The sequence below is a fragment of the Protomyctophum bolini genome (assembly GCF_963924005.1).
Source record: "Protomyctophum bolini genome assembly, chromosome: 11".
Lineage (NCBI taxonomy): Eukaryota > Metazoa > Chordata > Actinopteri > Myctophiformes > Myctophidae > Protomyctophum > Protomyctophum bolini.
In genome coordinates this window covers 39292075-39305529 of record NC_137872.1, presented here as the reverse complement: position 1 = coordinate 39305529, position 13455 = coordinate 39292075, and the positions used below count along the sequence as shown (strand labels likewise).

The following is a 13455-nucleotide window of genomic DNA, read 5'->3' as shown; positions in this document are numbered from 1 at the left end:
TGTTTGTTCGTTATAGGGGTCTCCCAGTCCGTAAACCAGGTTGGACTCGATACAAATTCCATCCGATGAGGAGCAAACTCCTACAGTATATATTTAACGTTACATTTGAAATGATGCAACAAAAAGGCAATAGCACAAGTTTATAAATCCTAGTGGATGAAAATGTAACCCACTTGAATTTTTTTTAACCAAATTTAAAGATATACAATTTATTTGGAATGTTGCGTTTTAGTCGCACCTTACAGTTCAGACTACATGATTAATCCCCTCTACATCAGTAGCATTCGGATTACATTGCAGCGTACTCTGCTCATTTCCCTGCCATTGCAAAATCACAGCATTTTACCAGTTATTTACCCTTGGCCTTAAATGCCTTAACATCCCAATGGAGGTTCTCAACCTTTTCAGTCCTGATGAGAGAAGCATTTTAGTTTTGACTAGTCTTGATCCAGAAATCATTGTGAACATAGCCAATATACAGAGTTGATACCTACACATCACAACCATGTGAAGTGAGGGGCACTCTTAATAAATACACCATCTCATTCCGGCCAATCACAATTTGCGTACTCAATTCACTTTTTATCCTCAATATGTACTTTGCTCAGCCAAATCAGCGCCATTATTCACACAAAGGAGGTAGCCTAGAATCCCTGAAAAATTAGACCACTTACTGCATCAAAAGTAATCAAGAAAATCTAACTATGGCCAAGGGGCAAACGACAGTTTAAGACTTTACAGATTTATCTGTGGAACCTAGAACTGTAAGGACTCAACTTCCAGTGCTACCTCCAATTTAGAAATCCCTTGCGCATGTCTGCTTCATGTAGAGACTAGAGATGGAGGATGCGTACACAAAATAAATGCACACAAGACTTGCTTACAGTGGCTTTTCAGAACATTTTATTCTGTAAAAAAACAAACATTATTTTTAGGAGGGCGGGACAGGAGGTGTAGTCCTCGCCACAGCCACCCTGGTGTGGGTCTTTGCAAGATGGTCGGTGAACTCCTGTGAAACAAGAAACACAGTCAGTTCCATCATCTCAGCTCACATCTCTACTGAACACGTCTCTTTGATGCTCACATTGTGAGCATGTTGATCACTCAGTATAAAATAGTCTTTGTACCCATTCAGTCTGGGATTATTTTATATACGAAATATAACCAGTGTCAGATTTCTGTTCTGTAGAAGGCTTTTTTTTTCCCCCTCGATTTTGTCCCATTATAAAAATCTACCTGAACTTTTCATGTTCTGTGATTGCTAAGGAATGTATTGACAGTTGAGCCCTGACAGGAAGGAAACACTGGACTGTACCAACCTGGTAGGGAGACTTGGTGAAGATGGTTTCCTTCCACAGGTCAGGGGTCAGGTAGCTGTAAGACTTTGAGATGGCGTCAAAGGTTGCCTTGGCTGCAAGAGACAGGAGAACAAGTGTTAGGGTCTGGGCCGAGAGCAGTGACGCGCCGCGGAGTGGGATCCTAACTTCCTACTATAGGTACGAAGTTGTGTAGAGTACAGAAAAGGGGAACAGAAGAGACCACTAGCAAGGCCATTCTGCCGTGCATTAAATATACTCGTTACTGTCTCTCCCTCGTAAGTCAGAATCGCCACGTACAGGTGAAGCTGGGCAGAGCAGGAGAATTGTGTACAAACATTGGTTTGAGTTTACAATGCTTGGATTGTAAACATAGACATGTGAATATCATATGTCGGGTGGAAACCTCATGGCAAAGGCAGCAGATCGCAAAACACATTTTTAAGCTTGCAGAACTGCTACAGTTGAATATCACCTAAAAAACATATTAACTGATCCTTGGATCATCAAATAATTCTCACCAAAGTTGCCCAGCGTGGCAGTGCACCCCCTGGCGGATGTGTAGCAATCGTCGATACCGGCCATCATGAGCAGTTTCTTGGGCACGGGAGCCGACACGATGCCGGTACCACGGGGGGCGGGGATCAGACGCACAAGGACCGAGCCGCAGCGGCCCGTCACCTTGCAGGGCACAGTGTGGGGCTTGCCGATCTTGTTACCCCAGTAGCCTCGCCGGACGGGCACGATGGACAGCTTGGCCAGGATGATGGCACCGCGGATGGCGGTCGCCACTTCCTTGGAGCACTTGACGCCCAGGCCCACGTGACCGTTGTAGTCACCGATGGCAACAAAGGCCTGCAAAAGACACAATATCAATATGGTTTTCAAAGCCAATTAGATGAAGACTTAATTGTTGTGACTTGCAATGAAAATAGCCAATCTACAAGCTCTCAACGCATGGCATTCACAAATCGTCGAGAGCTTGTAGATCCACCCATTTTCAGCGCATGACAGTTTTACGACAGTGCAGCATAAAGAGAAGCATTGACAGCTCACCTTGAACCTGGTGCGCTGTCCGGCCCTGGTCTGCTTCTGGACAGGCATGATCTTCAAGACCTCATCCTTTAGGGCAGAGCCCAGGAAGAAATCGATGATCTCAGACTCCTGGAAACAAATGTCACAAAAGTGTCAAAGTTAAAACTTAAAGACCTACAAGACAGCAAACCAAGAACATATTTATTGTTAAGAGTAAGACACAATTTGGTCATTTCTTCCAGAATTTACTGTCCAGTGAACATCAAAATACCCTTTGACCAATGTAATGATTAAAATTAAAGCACACATAATTTAGCCACCCCTGCTTTGAGGACCAGTCACAAGTGACTACTGTTTACCTTGATGGGCAGAGAGTACAGGTAAATCTCCTCCAGGGACTTGATCTTCATGTCCTTGACAAGGCGGCCCAGTTTGGTGACTGGAACCCACTGAGGAGGTGACACAATGCATCCAAATTAATTTAAACAGTTCAGAGTGTTCCTTTAGAGAGCGTCGCAGTCCATTCCCCTTTCAGAACAACGAGTGGCCCAGGAAATTAATCCCAATGCATTTTTCGGGCCAAACAAAGAATTTGAAAAAAACGGCAGGTTAACAACACTTTGTGTTTTTCTTCTTTGTAATTATTTGTTTGGTCCAAAATATTGTGTGTGTTGTGATTTGTCACGACAAGAGTTGGCTTCGTACGACACTTAAAAAGTCTTTAAATAAATCATTTAAGAAATGCCTATGGGAAAAATGCATTGGGATTCATATCCTGGGAAGTTGTGTAGAGTACAGAAAAGGGGAACAGAAGAGACCACTAGCAAGGCCATTCTGCCGTGCATTAAATATACTCGTTACTGTCTCTCCTTCGTAAGTCAGCATCGCCACTGTACAGGTGAAGCTGGGCAGAGCAGGAGAATTGTGTACAAACATTGGTTTGAGTTTACAATGCTTGAATTGTAAACATAGACGTGATCATATGTCGGGTGGAAACCTCATAGCAAAGGGAGGAGATCCACAAGCTGATAACACTCGTTATCAATGGCAAATTGGCAATATGTGGTCACATTTAGTCAATGGAACCACCCCCATTTCAAAAACTACAGAAATGGCCAATCTACAACAACAACAATGCCTGGCAGCTTTATGAGTTTGTGGATATGCCATCATGCCATTTGACAGTTTAGATTCAAGTTCTTGTAATTTTAGCACAAGCATGATTAACATCCTCGCAAATGCTCAACACAAGCACAAACATGGGGCTGCATTCATTCTACTGGAACGCTGTCAAAAAGTGTACTGCCAAACCATCATCACCCGTCAAAAAGTAGGACTCCCCTACGCTCCATTCAAAACCGCCAAAAGAGAACCTGTCTGACATTTGCAACTGACCGGCTAGAGAAGTCTTCTAGCCTAGCGTACCAAAAGAAATTACCCACAATGTTTTTCTGTAAATGTACATTTTATGGCTCCTATCGTTTTCTTAATGTACAACTTACCTCCTTGTCCTCGGACTTGCCGCCCCGGGCTCCACGGCCCCTGCCGCGGCCTCTGCCGCGTCCACGGCCGCGACCACGGCCCCTGTCGCCAAAACCTCCGCGGAAACCTCCTCTATCACCGGCGTTGTCCGCCATTTGCTGTTGGCACACAAAAACATGGTACAATTAACCACAAGGCCAGGCTTTTAAACGGCCTTGATTCAATGTATTTCTGACATGTATGCGCAGTTGCGCATTAAGCATGTTGAGTGTTCTGTTCACAATGCACACGAGCATCACCGCCATGTTTTTGGCTATTGGGCTTGGCCATGTTAATTTAACATTATCCGATCCAAGGTCAATTAATAACAAAATCCAATGGTTCTAAAAGGTTCAATGATAAGTTATTTAACAATTCCCATGCGTTTAATGGACGGATTGAGTAGATAATTAGAGGATTGTATGGAAGTGACAGCTCTGTACATACCCAGCACACACGACTTACGTGTAGTATAAAATAGGAAGAAGACCGATGACCAGTTCCGGTGGTGTTTTATACCAGGGTGTTATCGCGATACTTCCTTCTCGAGCAGACCGGACATGGAGTTTGGAGAACTCTGGTAGAACTGCGCCCTCTGCTGGTCATGTTTACTTGCTGCAGTGCTCAGTTTGATCAATTGATTGCTGCTATATTCTCTCACCCACCATTTTCTTATCCTTGTCTACATTCATATTTTCATAAGCACAATTTGGCTTGTATTTTGTGTTGTTGTTTTAATGTATTTTTATTATTCAACAACTTATGCCTATGGGGGTTGTTGCAGTATTAAGAGAACTATGTGAAACCACAGGATATTCAGTAGAAAGAAATAAACTACTTCTCACAGAAATACCACCATACATTTTTGTGCCAATGACCCACAGATTGATTTATAAATATAATTGGCCGCAGGAGAGCCCCCCCCCCCCCCCCCCACAATGTTTTGCTAGGTTTGTGCTTGACGTGATTTGCATTTTATTCAACATTTTTCAAAAATAGCAGAAGTGATGCCATATCAGATATACAAGCTCACAAGCTTGTACCTGATTTTGTTTGAATAGCCAACACATAAATGGATAAAGTGGTTAAAATGATCGTCATCATAGTTTTATCCCCCACCCCCAGTATAGAACCCGAGGGCAGTGGTTCTCAAACTTTTTCATGCCCGCAGAACCCCATTTGAAAACGTTATGCCAGGGACCCCAATAAGAGATGAGTTGTGTGGCTCTACCTGTGATTCTCAAACATTTTAATTGCAAGGACCACCCAGTTTGACATGCATTAGTCTACGGGCCCCCATTTAATGGCATTTAAAGTCCTTATGAGGCAGCGGTGGCCGAACGGTTTGCGGAGCGGTCTTAATATCGGAAGGTCGCTAGTTCGTATCGCCGGACCGGCACGTTACAATTACCACCGTTGAAGTGCCCTTGAACAAGGCATTGAACGCCTACCATGAAATGTTCTATGAGCAGGGCCTGGCTGTAAACAGGTTCTTGAGCTTAGTCCAGTTACCCTGGGTAAACATGGTAACTTTCTTTCTTTCCATGCGTACGAGACCTTAAAATGTTGAAGCCACCTCTCCCTCCCTCCCTAAAAAAATATGTATATGACAAAGAAAGCTTGGAGGATGTCAGACTTGACATCGTCTGCATAATTCCTAAAATATGGTGACCACCAGGTTTAAGGCCAATGTTCTAGATACACTTGGATGTACAGTAAATAAATGAACACGTCGGCACACCGTTTGTCCCATAAAGATTTATTTTACAGTAGTACATTAAATACAAGAAGGGCAAAGCTTCAGAACAGTTTATTAGGCTGTTTGAGCCTTGGCTGCCGCCTCCATCATTCTCTCCTTTTGCTTCATCAGACATTTCCTTCCACTTGCGTACGCTCCCAGGTCAGCATCTGCAAACACATGAACATCAACATGTCGAATGAGAGGGGTGAATTCCTCTTATGACTGTCAGGGGCCACCAGCATTTGAATACCTGTTCTGAGAACACCCCCACCACCCCCGTAAAGGTGTGACTACGTGACAAAAAACCCCAGTCATGGGGGAGGGAAGCTCAGGGGATGCTATTTTGTGTTCCTATTTTCTTCAGGGGTGCTCCAGCTACCAGGCACCCCTGTACTAGTTGTCGCCGCTGATTTGACTACATGTATATAGAGCACCAAAGTCTGACGTCAATATCGGTAGAGGGCGCAAATCCACAGGTTCATGTACTTTTTATTTGCATTGTAATCCCCATAGGGGGATTTTAGATCGCCTCATATAGGGACTGTTTGAAAAATAAACAAATCATCCAGGCCGCTTCACTCATATGCATATGAAGAATCAACTGACTGTGAGAAAACGCTATTGTTACTGCTACTGAATTAGTTACATTTTCGCCAGAAACAGACTGTATCATGCGACTGTCTCAAACGATACGGAGACACCTCCCTGAGAATAACGCAGAGACAGCTTGTTTATTTGTGGACCACAATGCTTATAGTAGACAATATTAAGATGCTATTCTCAATAGAGAAATTGCAGGGGAATCGAGGGGATGAGCGAGTGACCCCAGGACATACAAAACGACCATTCTCTCTCCTGGCTCCCAGGACTGAGGACACTCACTGTCTGAAAACTCACCTCTTCAGATTCCACTCCTTATTTTCTTGTATCACTACTTCATATAGCTACTATACTGTATTTCAATAGATGCTAGTAGTTACACCAGACATACAGTAAGTACGTCGTGTTGTAGCACTTACATATTTCCCATGCAGTCTTATGCAAAGGTGAACATGTAATTTGTATAGCATGTTATTTTAGACAGATGCCACGTTCATTTGTTGACCTGGCATCCTATAGTTTGTGCACAGATTATATATATATATATATATATATATATATATATATATATATCTTTTTTTTTATATTATACTGTTTAGAAGTTGTAGGTTCTTCAAATTCTTCAAATGTACTAAGGCACTATAGCCTGGCTCCAGCCCCTGAATCGCTAGCCACATAAAAAAATTATGTTCAGGCGATTTGAAACGAAATGAAAATTCAGGCTGAGTGTCAGGCTAAAGGCACTACACTGTCTCTCTGCATTTGACAATGTTTTACCGTGCTCTGGATAGAACTGGCCATATTGTAAATTGACTTTTCCATTTTCCCTGTCGTTAGTGGACTAGGGTTCATGTCATGTACTCTGATCTCTCACTTTTTAAGTTGATCTGAATAAAAGCATCTGTGACAGCCACTCCTTTAAAGAATTTAAGAAAACAATGCCTGTTGTCAGTGTAATATCGTATATTTAAATTCTATATAAACTATGTTTATAATATAAACTGTTATATCTTTGGAATAGCAGAATCTCAGATATAAAGGTTCGCAGAGGGAATCTTGAAAAAACAAGAAGGTGTCCGCACACGCCAATAGCCAGAGAGTGCCAATATTTTATTAGGACGTAGCAGGTAAGACAAATTAATCCAAAGTTGTGGCGGTTAAGCCTTCATCAGGGAATCAGATATAACCATCAGATATAAAGGTTTGCCATAGCTGGTGATAGAAAACAGCATGTTTTTTTTTTAGTTTTTTTTTAAGGATTTCATCACGATTGGTTCTTTGCCTATAATGGCCAACACACGCACGCACACATGCGCACAGAATACTTACATCGTGAATTGTAGGCCTTGGTGGTGTCGTGGAACAGCTGGATCTCCTTCGTACAGTTCTCCTGATAACTGTGACCCTCTCTCTGGTGACAGGCCCTCATACGGTCCTGGACCGTCTTAATAATCTCCTGGTCCACCTTGCTGAGTAACAAACAAATCGACAAGGTGCTCAGTGGAGGTACAAACGTGAAAAAGGTTTCGGTTGGTGCTTCAACTGGATCAACAAGACTACAAAAACGTTTAGGTTCACCTCTCAAGATAATCAAAGGGACCTCAATACCCTCATACCTGAACAACTCACTGCAAAGTGAGTAAAACACACAGCCGCAAAACACCCGAGGGAGCGACCATCATCTGGTAACTACCCACATGAAGAAAAAACATGGAGGATTCTCATCCTACTACTCTGCCACCGAAATGTAGAATGCCCCGAGTCCGACACCATCCATTAAATAAAAGATGTGAAGCACTGGTTTCTTTCTAAATTGGCCAGTACTTGTAGGTCTGCTATTTTTTTAAAAATCGTGAAAATGTGCCTCAAATCTTTGAATATATATTCTTTCAGAGTTTCAGTTTTAAACTAAAATCTTTGCTTCTGGGGGGGGGGTCCCTGGAACAACATATGTTCAGACTGGGTTGGCGGCATATTACATATCAATTTCGGGGTCCTTGACATAGAAAACATGAGGTTTATCAGAAAAGAAATACATAAAAAAGAAAATCGATGTCAGGCCTAAATGGGTGTCATCATGCATACAGTCCAGTGTCACAGAGTGCAATCACAATATATATATATATATAACCCATTTTGGACTGAGGCTGTTTCTTGAAAAACCTATGTTTCTATGTCAGTGGTGCTCAACCTTTTTCATGTCAAGGACCCCCATAATTGTCTCTATTGGCCCACGGACGCCCATCTCAAAATATGTAGTTCCAGGGACCCCCCCAGAAGCAAATATTTTAGTTAAAAATGTTCGCTCTGAAATAAATATTAAATGATTTGACGGTTTAAAAAAAAATAGCAGACCTACAAGCTTGTATAGCGCTGCACTCTGTGGCGTGCTATGAGCTTGTAGATCTGCTATGTTTCAATAGCTAAAGTATAACATAATGCTTGAAACACCAAATGGGTTTCCCGCCCCCAAAATGGGTTAACCAATACCTCGATATCAATATTGGCCCTCTTAGTAGCAGAGGAAATCGAACTACTTACTAGTCTCTCCTCCACTGCATCTCAGCCTCGTATTGGCAGACGAAATCCCCCTCGTGGCAGTCGAGGATGTCAGGAACACGACGGAATTTCTGGTGGTAGTAGGCGGCCTTGTTGCCACTCTGGATCTTTTCGACGGCATCTGGATGGAGCGGGTGCAGAGTAGACACAGCAGGGTTATATATGTGTGATAGGAAAGGCTACATGTCATTAGCTCAGTTCATTCATGCTATAGCAGGCATTTACTTTGGCCCGTCAATGCTTGCGTCTTCTTGTCAGAGTTATAACATCCAATGCTCTACATTACAAGTTACAACAACACCCCACATTGGACCCTATGGCCAGGGCGTCCTTTCAGCGGTCCCCAACTAAATCAAGATCAGTTGAGTTTAACCACTTATGGACCGTTTCATACTTTGTAAAAATAAATAGATTATTATTATTTTTGGGTTTTTTCTTTTTTAGTTTAAAGATTTATGCCGGCCTGGGCCATGGCTCAGCGGTCCAGGCACCTTGGCTGGTAATCCAGTCTGGTAGTGTGCCGCGGGTTTGACTCCCGATTCCCGACGGCCTTTACTGCATGTCTTCCCCCCCATTTTATGTCAGCCTACTGTCTGTCCCTCCATAACAAATATATATATATATATATATATATATATATATATATACACACACACCGGTATTAGTATATATACAAATATATATATATGCCTATAATGATTCTGTGAGAACTAAGAACAACTTTTATAGGTTTCACTCTTCCCACCTACAGTACAGACAGTTGTCAAATGACGTACTAAATCGTATCTAAAAACAAACGTATGCGTGTTGTTAGATTCTCATGTCTGGCAAATGGCCTCCGTGGCCACAGATGTATAGGGGTCCTTGTGCTTGACACATACATGTGTGAGAAGAACTGATCTACATCGTCCAGCAAATCAAACCAATACATTCAAATTGTAGACGTGGTCAATTCGTCCAGCAACTTAGGACATTCTTTTTTTATCCAATAAATTAAAATTGTAGACCTGGTCAGTTCGTCCAGCAAATCAGGACCCAGTTGTCAGTGTACAATAAAATGCTTTTTGCCCCCAACTTGCTAAGCATCAAGTTGCGCTTCCAAGTTTATTTCCTGTGTCAGCTACTAATGTTCACAAACACTGCAACAGGGGATTTTTTATTTGTATTATTACAGATTGATTTGTAAATCATGAATCAAAATACAGATCTGTTTTACTCTACCCATCACAGCCACAACCTTTCATTTGTCTAGTAGTGTTATAGACGTCCTTCTGTCAAGGATGATTAAAATACTTATACTTATTAGTGTTTGGTGGTAGGGCACTATAGTGGTAAAGCCTGACCAATATGGTAGTACCAGACCATTTGTTTGTTTACATTCGTACCACTCACTGGCTCAGTAATGTCAGTGAAAACAATAGAAGAATCATCACGGATGCTGTCTAATAATGCATGACAGCCCTGAAACATGACTGTCATAATGAAGTACGAGCGTCATGTGAACCAATGGCTAAGGGGGTCCACAGCTCTGGGCCATTGTAGCATTAGAGAAGGAGTATTGGTCAATAGCTCTAATGCGTTTCCAAATGCAACGCATTAGAGCTATGGATCAGAGATAACGCTATGACTATGGACCAGAGCTAAGGTGGTCCCAAGCTAAAAATGATGGATAGTTTAGTAACCGACATGGCTTATAATTGTTGTATTGTCAAGAGTTGTAACTATATATAAACCTGACTCAATGCGGTGTTATTTACCTCTGAACGTGGTGACAGGAAGATCCACAGAGTAGTAGAAGAGTTTGGACACAATCAGGGCCGGGTTTGGCAGTCCTGTCTGTTTCTCCGCGACCGGCGTCTTGCGAGGAGGCTCCGGGTAGGCGTCCTTATCAAAGTCCGACGGCATTTTCACCCTTTATGTTTTTATAAATGTTATATTTTTGGAGGAAATAAACACAAACCCTGCAACGACCTCGTCCTCCTTCCGCTCTCCTTTCAGTCCTTTGGAGGTTAGCGCATGCGCAGAGGAGGAAGACTAAACATGGCGGAGGAAGGTCAAAGAAACCCAATCCATTTACTTATTTTATGCGTTATAATAATGAAGGATTTACAATGTGAACGGTCTGTGAACGGTTTCACTAATATAGTTTTTTTAATTGTTTTATATTATTAGTATTTTTTTCCCCTTCTTTCTCCTTTTCCTTGGCTTCAAAGGTAAAAGTTCTGCTCCGGGTAAATTGTTGTAGCGCCGTGGACTGCCAGAAGATGACGCGGTTGGACTGTTTGAAAATAATCTTATTGATTGATTGTTGACCAGTGAGGAGATACTGTAAAGGAATCTTGTTCTTTGGTTGACTTTTTTGATTACGTTGGTGGCCATTTTATCACCGGGAAGATTAGCCTCCAGGATGGAACCTACTAACCTAGGTAGGTAACTCTAACCAATAAGCCATTTGCCTTGCTGAGATTACTATATTAGATCCAAAGAGAATGGATTCAGTTTTTCCCAGGTGTAAAGATAGTTTGTTATCAGCGAGCCAGGTGCAGATTCTACACAGTTCAGAGCTGAGGGCCTTTTCAACCTGCAGTTTGTTCCTGTCCGAGACTAGCAGTGCCGAGTCATCTGCAAACAGGAACACGTTGCAGTCACAAGCTGAAGTCATGTCGTTTACATAATATTAGGAACAGTAAAGGCCCAAGTATGCTTCCTTGTGGAACGCCACAGCTCACTGGGAGGGGGACAGTGTTCCATTCACCTCCACCATCTGTTCTCTCCCCTCCAGGTAGGATTGCATCCAGCTCACTGATGTGCTATCAAAACCAATTGCTTTTAGCTTGTTAACCAGTATGGAGTGGTTCACGGTGTTAAAAGCCTTTTGGAGGTACAGCATGACCATGCCGCAGTATTTGCCAGCATCCACCTCATGTTCGATGTGGTCGCTCAAATAGAGAAGGCATGTGTCAGTGGAGTGGAATGTTCTGAAGCCAGATTGGAACTCGTACATTAATTTATTTGTGGCAAGATACTTTTCAACCTGTTCATAGACTATTTCACTTTCGAGACGGAGCTTAGAATAGAAATAGGGTGGTAGTTGCCGGGGTAGTGTTGGAGGGCACTCAATTTCTTAAGTACCTCATCAGTTGTCACCATAACTAGTTTAACATTGTCTTTACAAACACCTAGGTTTCTGTAGAAGGTTTTAATGTGCTCTACACACCAAAGAGCCCAGAGTAGGCCTATATACTTCTCAGACTGCACAACGACAGGAAAGTCACACAGACGCCCTTTCCACCGGTTGGGAACCGGTTCCGTTCAGAACCAGTTTTTAGTTCATGAGCCAGACCTCCAAAATTGGAACGTTAATTATGAATAATAATAATAAACTTTATTTGTATAGCACCTTTCATACATAAATGCAGCTCAAAGTGCTTCACAGCCTAGGGCAGGACACAAAAATAGAGTACAATAAAACAAGTAGTTAAAATGATAGAACAATGCCAAAGAACAAAATAAGAGTATAAAAACATAGAGAAAAAGTAAATAAAAACACCACATGCAGCAAATCAGTCAGGACAGGGTAGGAACGCACATATTATAAAACTCAACTAAAAGCAAGAGTGAAGAAGTGAGTCTTGAGTTGGGATTTAAAAGAATACAGGGTATGCGAGTGACATCATCATCATACCCATTACCCGGAACTTATGCGAGGGGCCGGGAACGCCGAGTGGCAAAAAAACTACTTTCTGGCCTTGACAGCCCCCCATACATCCACACAGAAAAGACCGCATTGCATTGCGTTAAACACTGTTATTGTTAAACGACATTAAATTAACTTTGCCACTCAATTTGCCATTCACTTTATGCATGCGCATATATCCTCTATTGAGTGGGCAAATTAAACCATACCTATATTAAATAGTTTATAGGATCAATATAAGTAAATTAATATATGATTACTTGAGCAAAAAGTACAAAAGTATATTGGCATTGAAATGTAATGCCTGCAGCTGGCAAATGAACGGCTCTTCATCAGTGGTCTGTCAACTATTATTTACCTCGGTACAGCACCTGGCGTTTAGTTAGTGGATTGAAGATTGATTGATTGAACAGCTTCGAGAATTACAGTATACATTTCAAGCACAAATCCATACAAAAACTGTTAACTGTGGACGACACCATGAAGCATTACACTTGTTTACAATAGGGTCCACCACCACCATGTGCTCTATTGTATTTTCCTTTTCACAATACAGTACAACAATGCCATCATGTTTTTGTGTTGGCTGTCTGTACATCCGTATAGGCCTACGACGTCCGTCCCAACACCGTGAATGTAAATATCTCAGGAACAACCTTGAGGGGATTTCAAATATACATTTTAGCTTTTAGTGTAGAGAGACCTAGGGAAATATGATCAGAGAGAAGGGAGACTTAATTGACAGGTGTCAAACGTTGGTCCCCGCAATTCACAAGTGCATTAACTCAGTGTGGTTCTCCAACATGCTCATGTGAAGGACCATTAGACTGAAAATCCTATGCGTGAAACAATTATGTGTCAGTGACCTACACAATAAGAGATAACATTTGTGTTGTTATAATAGATTTAGAACATAATTCTACAACTGTTTATGCAGGTGGGAAGATGAGGTTACAGTGGAGAGAGTGAAACCAATTCTCTCATTG

The 13455-nt window shown here is 42.0% G+C and overlaps 2 protein-coding genes across 3 annotated transcripts; both read right to left on the bottom strand.

Annotated features, from left to right (window-relative positions):
• Window positions 1-880: 880 nt before the first annotated feature.
• On the bottom strand, window positions 881-4358 carry rps2 (ribosomal protein S2). 2 transcript variants are annotated; one of them, XM_080776868.1, is made up of 7 exons: window positions 4338-4358; window positions 3854-3991; window positions 2711-2800; window positions 2373-2480; window positions 1838-2171; window positions 1320-1411; window positions 881-1009 (listed from the first exon to the last, which is right to left on the bottom strand). In XM_080776868.1, the coding sequence occupies exons 2-7, from the start codon at window positions 3986-3988 to the stop codon at window positions 932-934; spliced, it is 837 nt and encodes a 278-aa protein (XP_080632994.1). In that variant the 5' UTR covers window positions 3989-3991; window positions 4338-4358; the 3' UTR covers window positions 881-931. The 2 variants fall into 2 exon arrangements, with proteins under 2 accessions (XP_080632994.1, XP_080632993.1); XM_080776867.1 differs by having other exon boundaries at window positions 4320-4347.
• Window positions 4359-5615: 1257 nt separating this feature from the next.
• On the bottom strand, window positions 5616-10800 carry LOC308324227 (NADH dehydrogenase [ubiquinone] 1 beta subcomplex subunit 10-like). The gene is made up of 4 exons (XM_080776223.1): window positions 10530-10800; window positions 8755-8893; window positions 7543-7682; window positions 5616-5780 (listed from the first exon to the last, which is right to left on the bottom strand). The coding sequence occupies exons 1-4, from the start codon at window positions 10675-10677 to the stop codon at window positions 5686-5688; spliced, it is 522 nt and encodes a 173-aa protein (XP_080632349.1). The 5' UTR covers window positions 10678-10800; the 3' UTR covers window positions 5616-5685.
• Between the last annotated feature and the right edge of the window lie 2655 nt (window positions 10801-13455).

What these genes read in the sequence shown, in the direction of transcription:
- LOC308324227 (XM_080776223.1), bottom strand. Translation starts at nt 10,677, where the DNA reads ATGCCGTCGGACTTTGATAAGGACGCCTACCCGGAGCCTCCTCGCAAG. An exon ending in TCCTGTCACCACGTTCAGAG is followed by an intron (nt 8,894 to 10,529) that starts GTAAATAACACC and finishes CGCTCCATCCAG; the next exon opens with ATGCCGTCGAAAAGATCCAG. An exon ending in CAAGGCCTACAATTCACGAT is followed by an intron (nt 5,781 to 7,542) that starts GTAAGTATTCTG and finishes ATGTGTTTGCAG; the next exon opens with ATGCTGACCTGGGAGCGTAC.
- rps2 (XM_080776868.1), bottom strand. Translation starts at nt 3,988, where the DNA reads ATGGCGGACAACGCCGGTGATAGAGGAGGTTTCCGCGGAGGTTTTGGC. An exon ending in GCAAGTCCGAGGACAAGGAG is followed by an intron (nt 2,801 to 3,853) that starts GTAAGTTGTACA and finishes TCACCTCCTCAG; the next exon opens with TGGGTTCCAGTCACCAAACT. An exon ending in TGTACTCTCTGCCCATCAAG is followed by an intron (nt 2,481 to 2,710) that starts GTAAACAGTAGT and finishes ATTTGTTTCCAG; the next exon opens with GAGTCTGAGATCATCGATTT.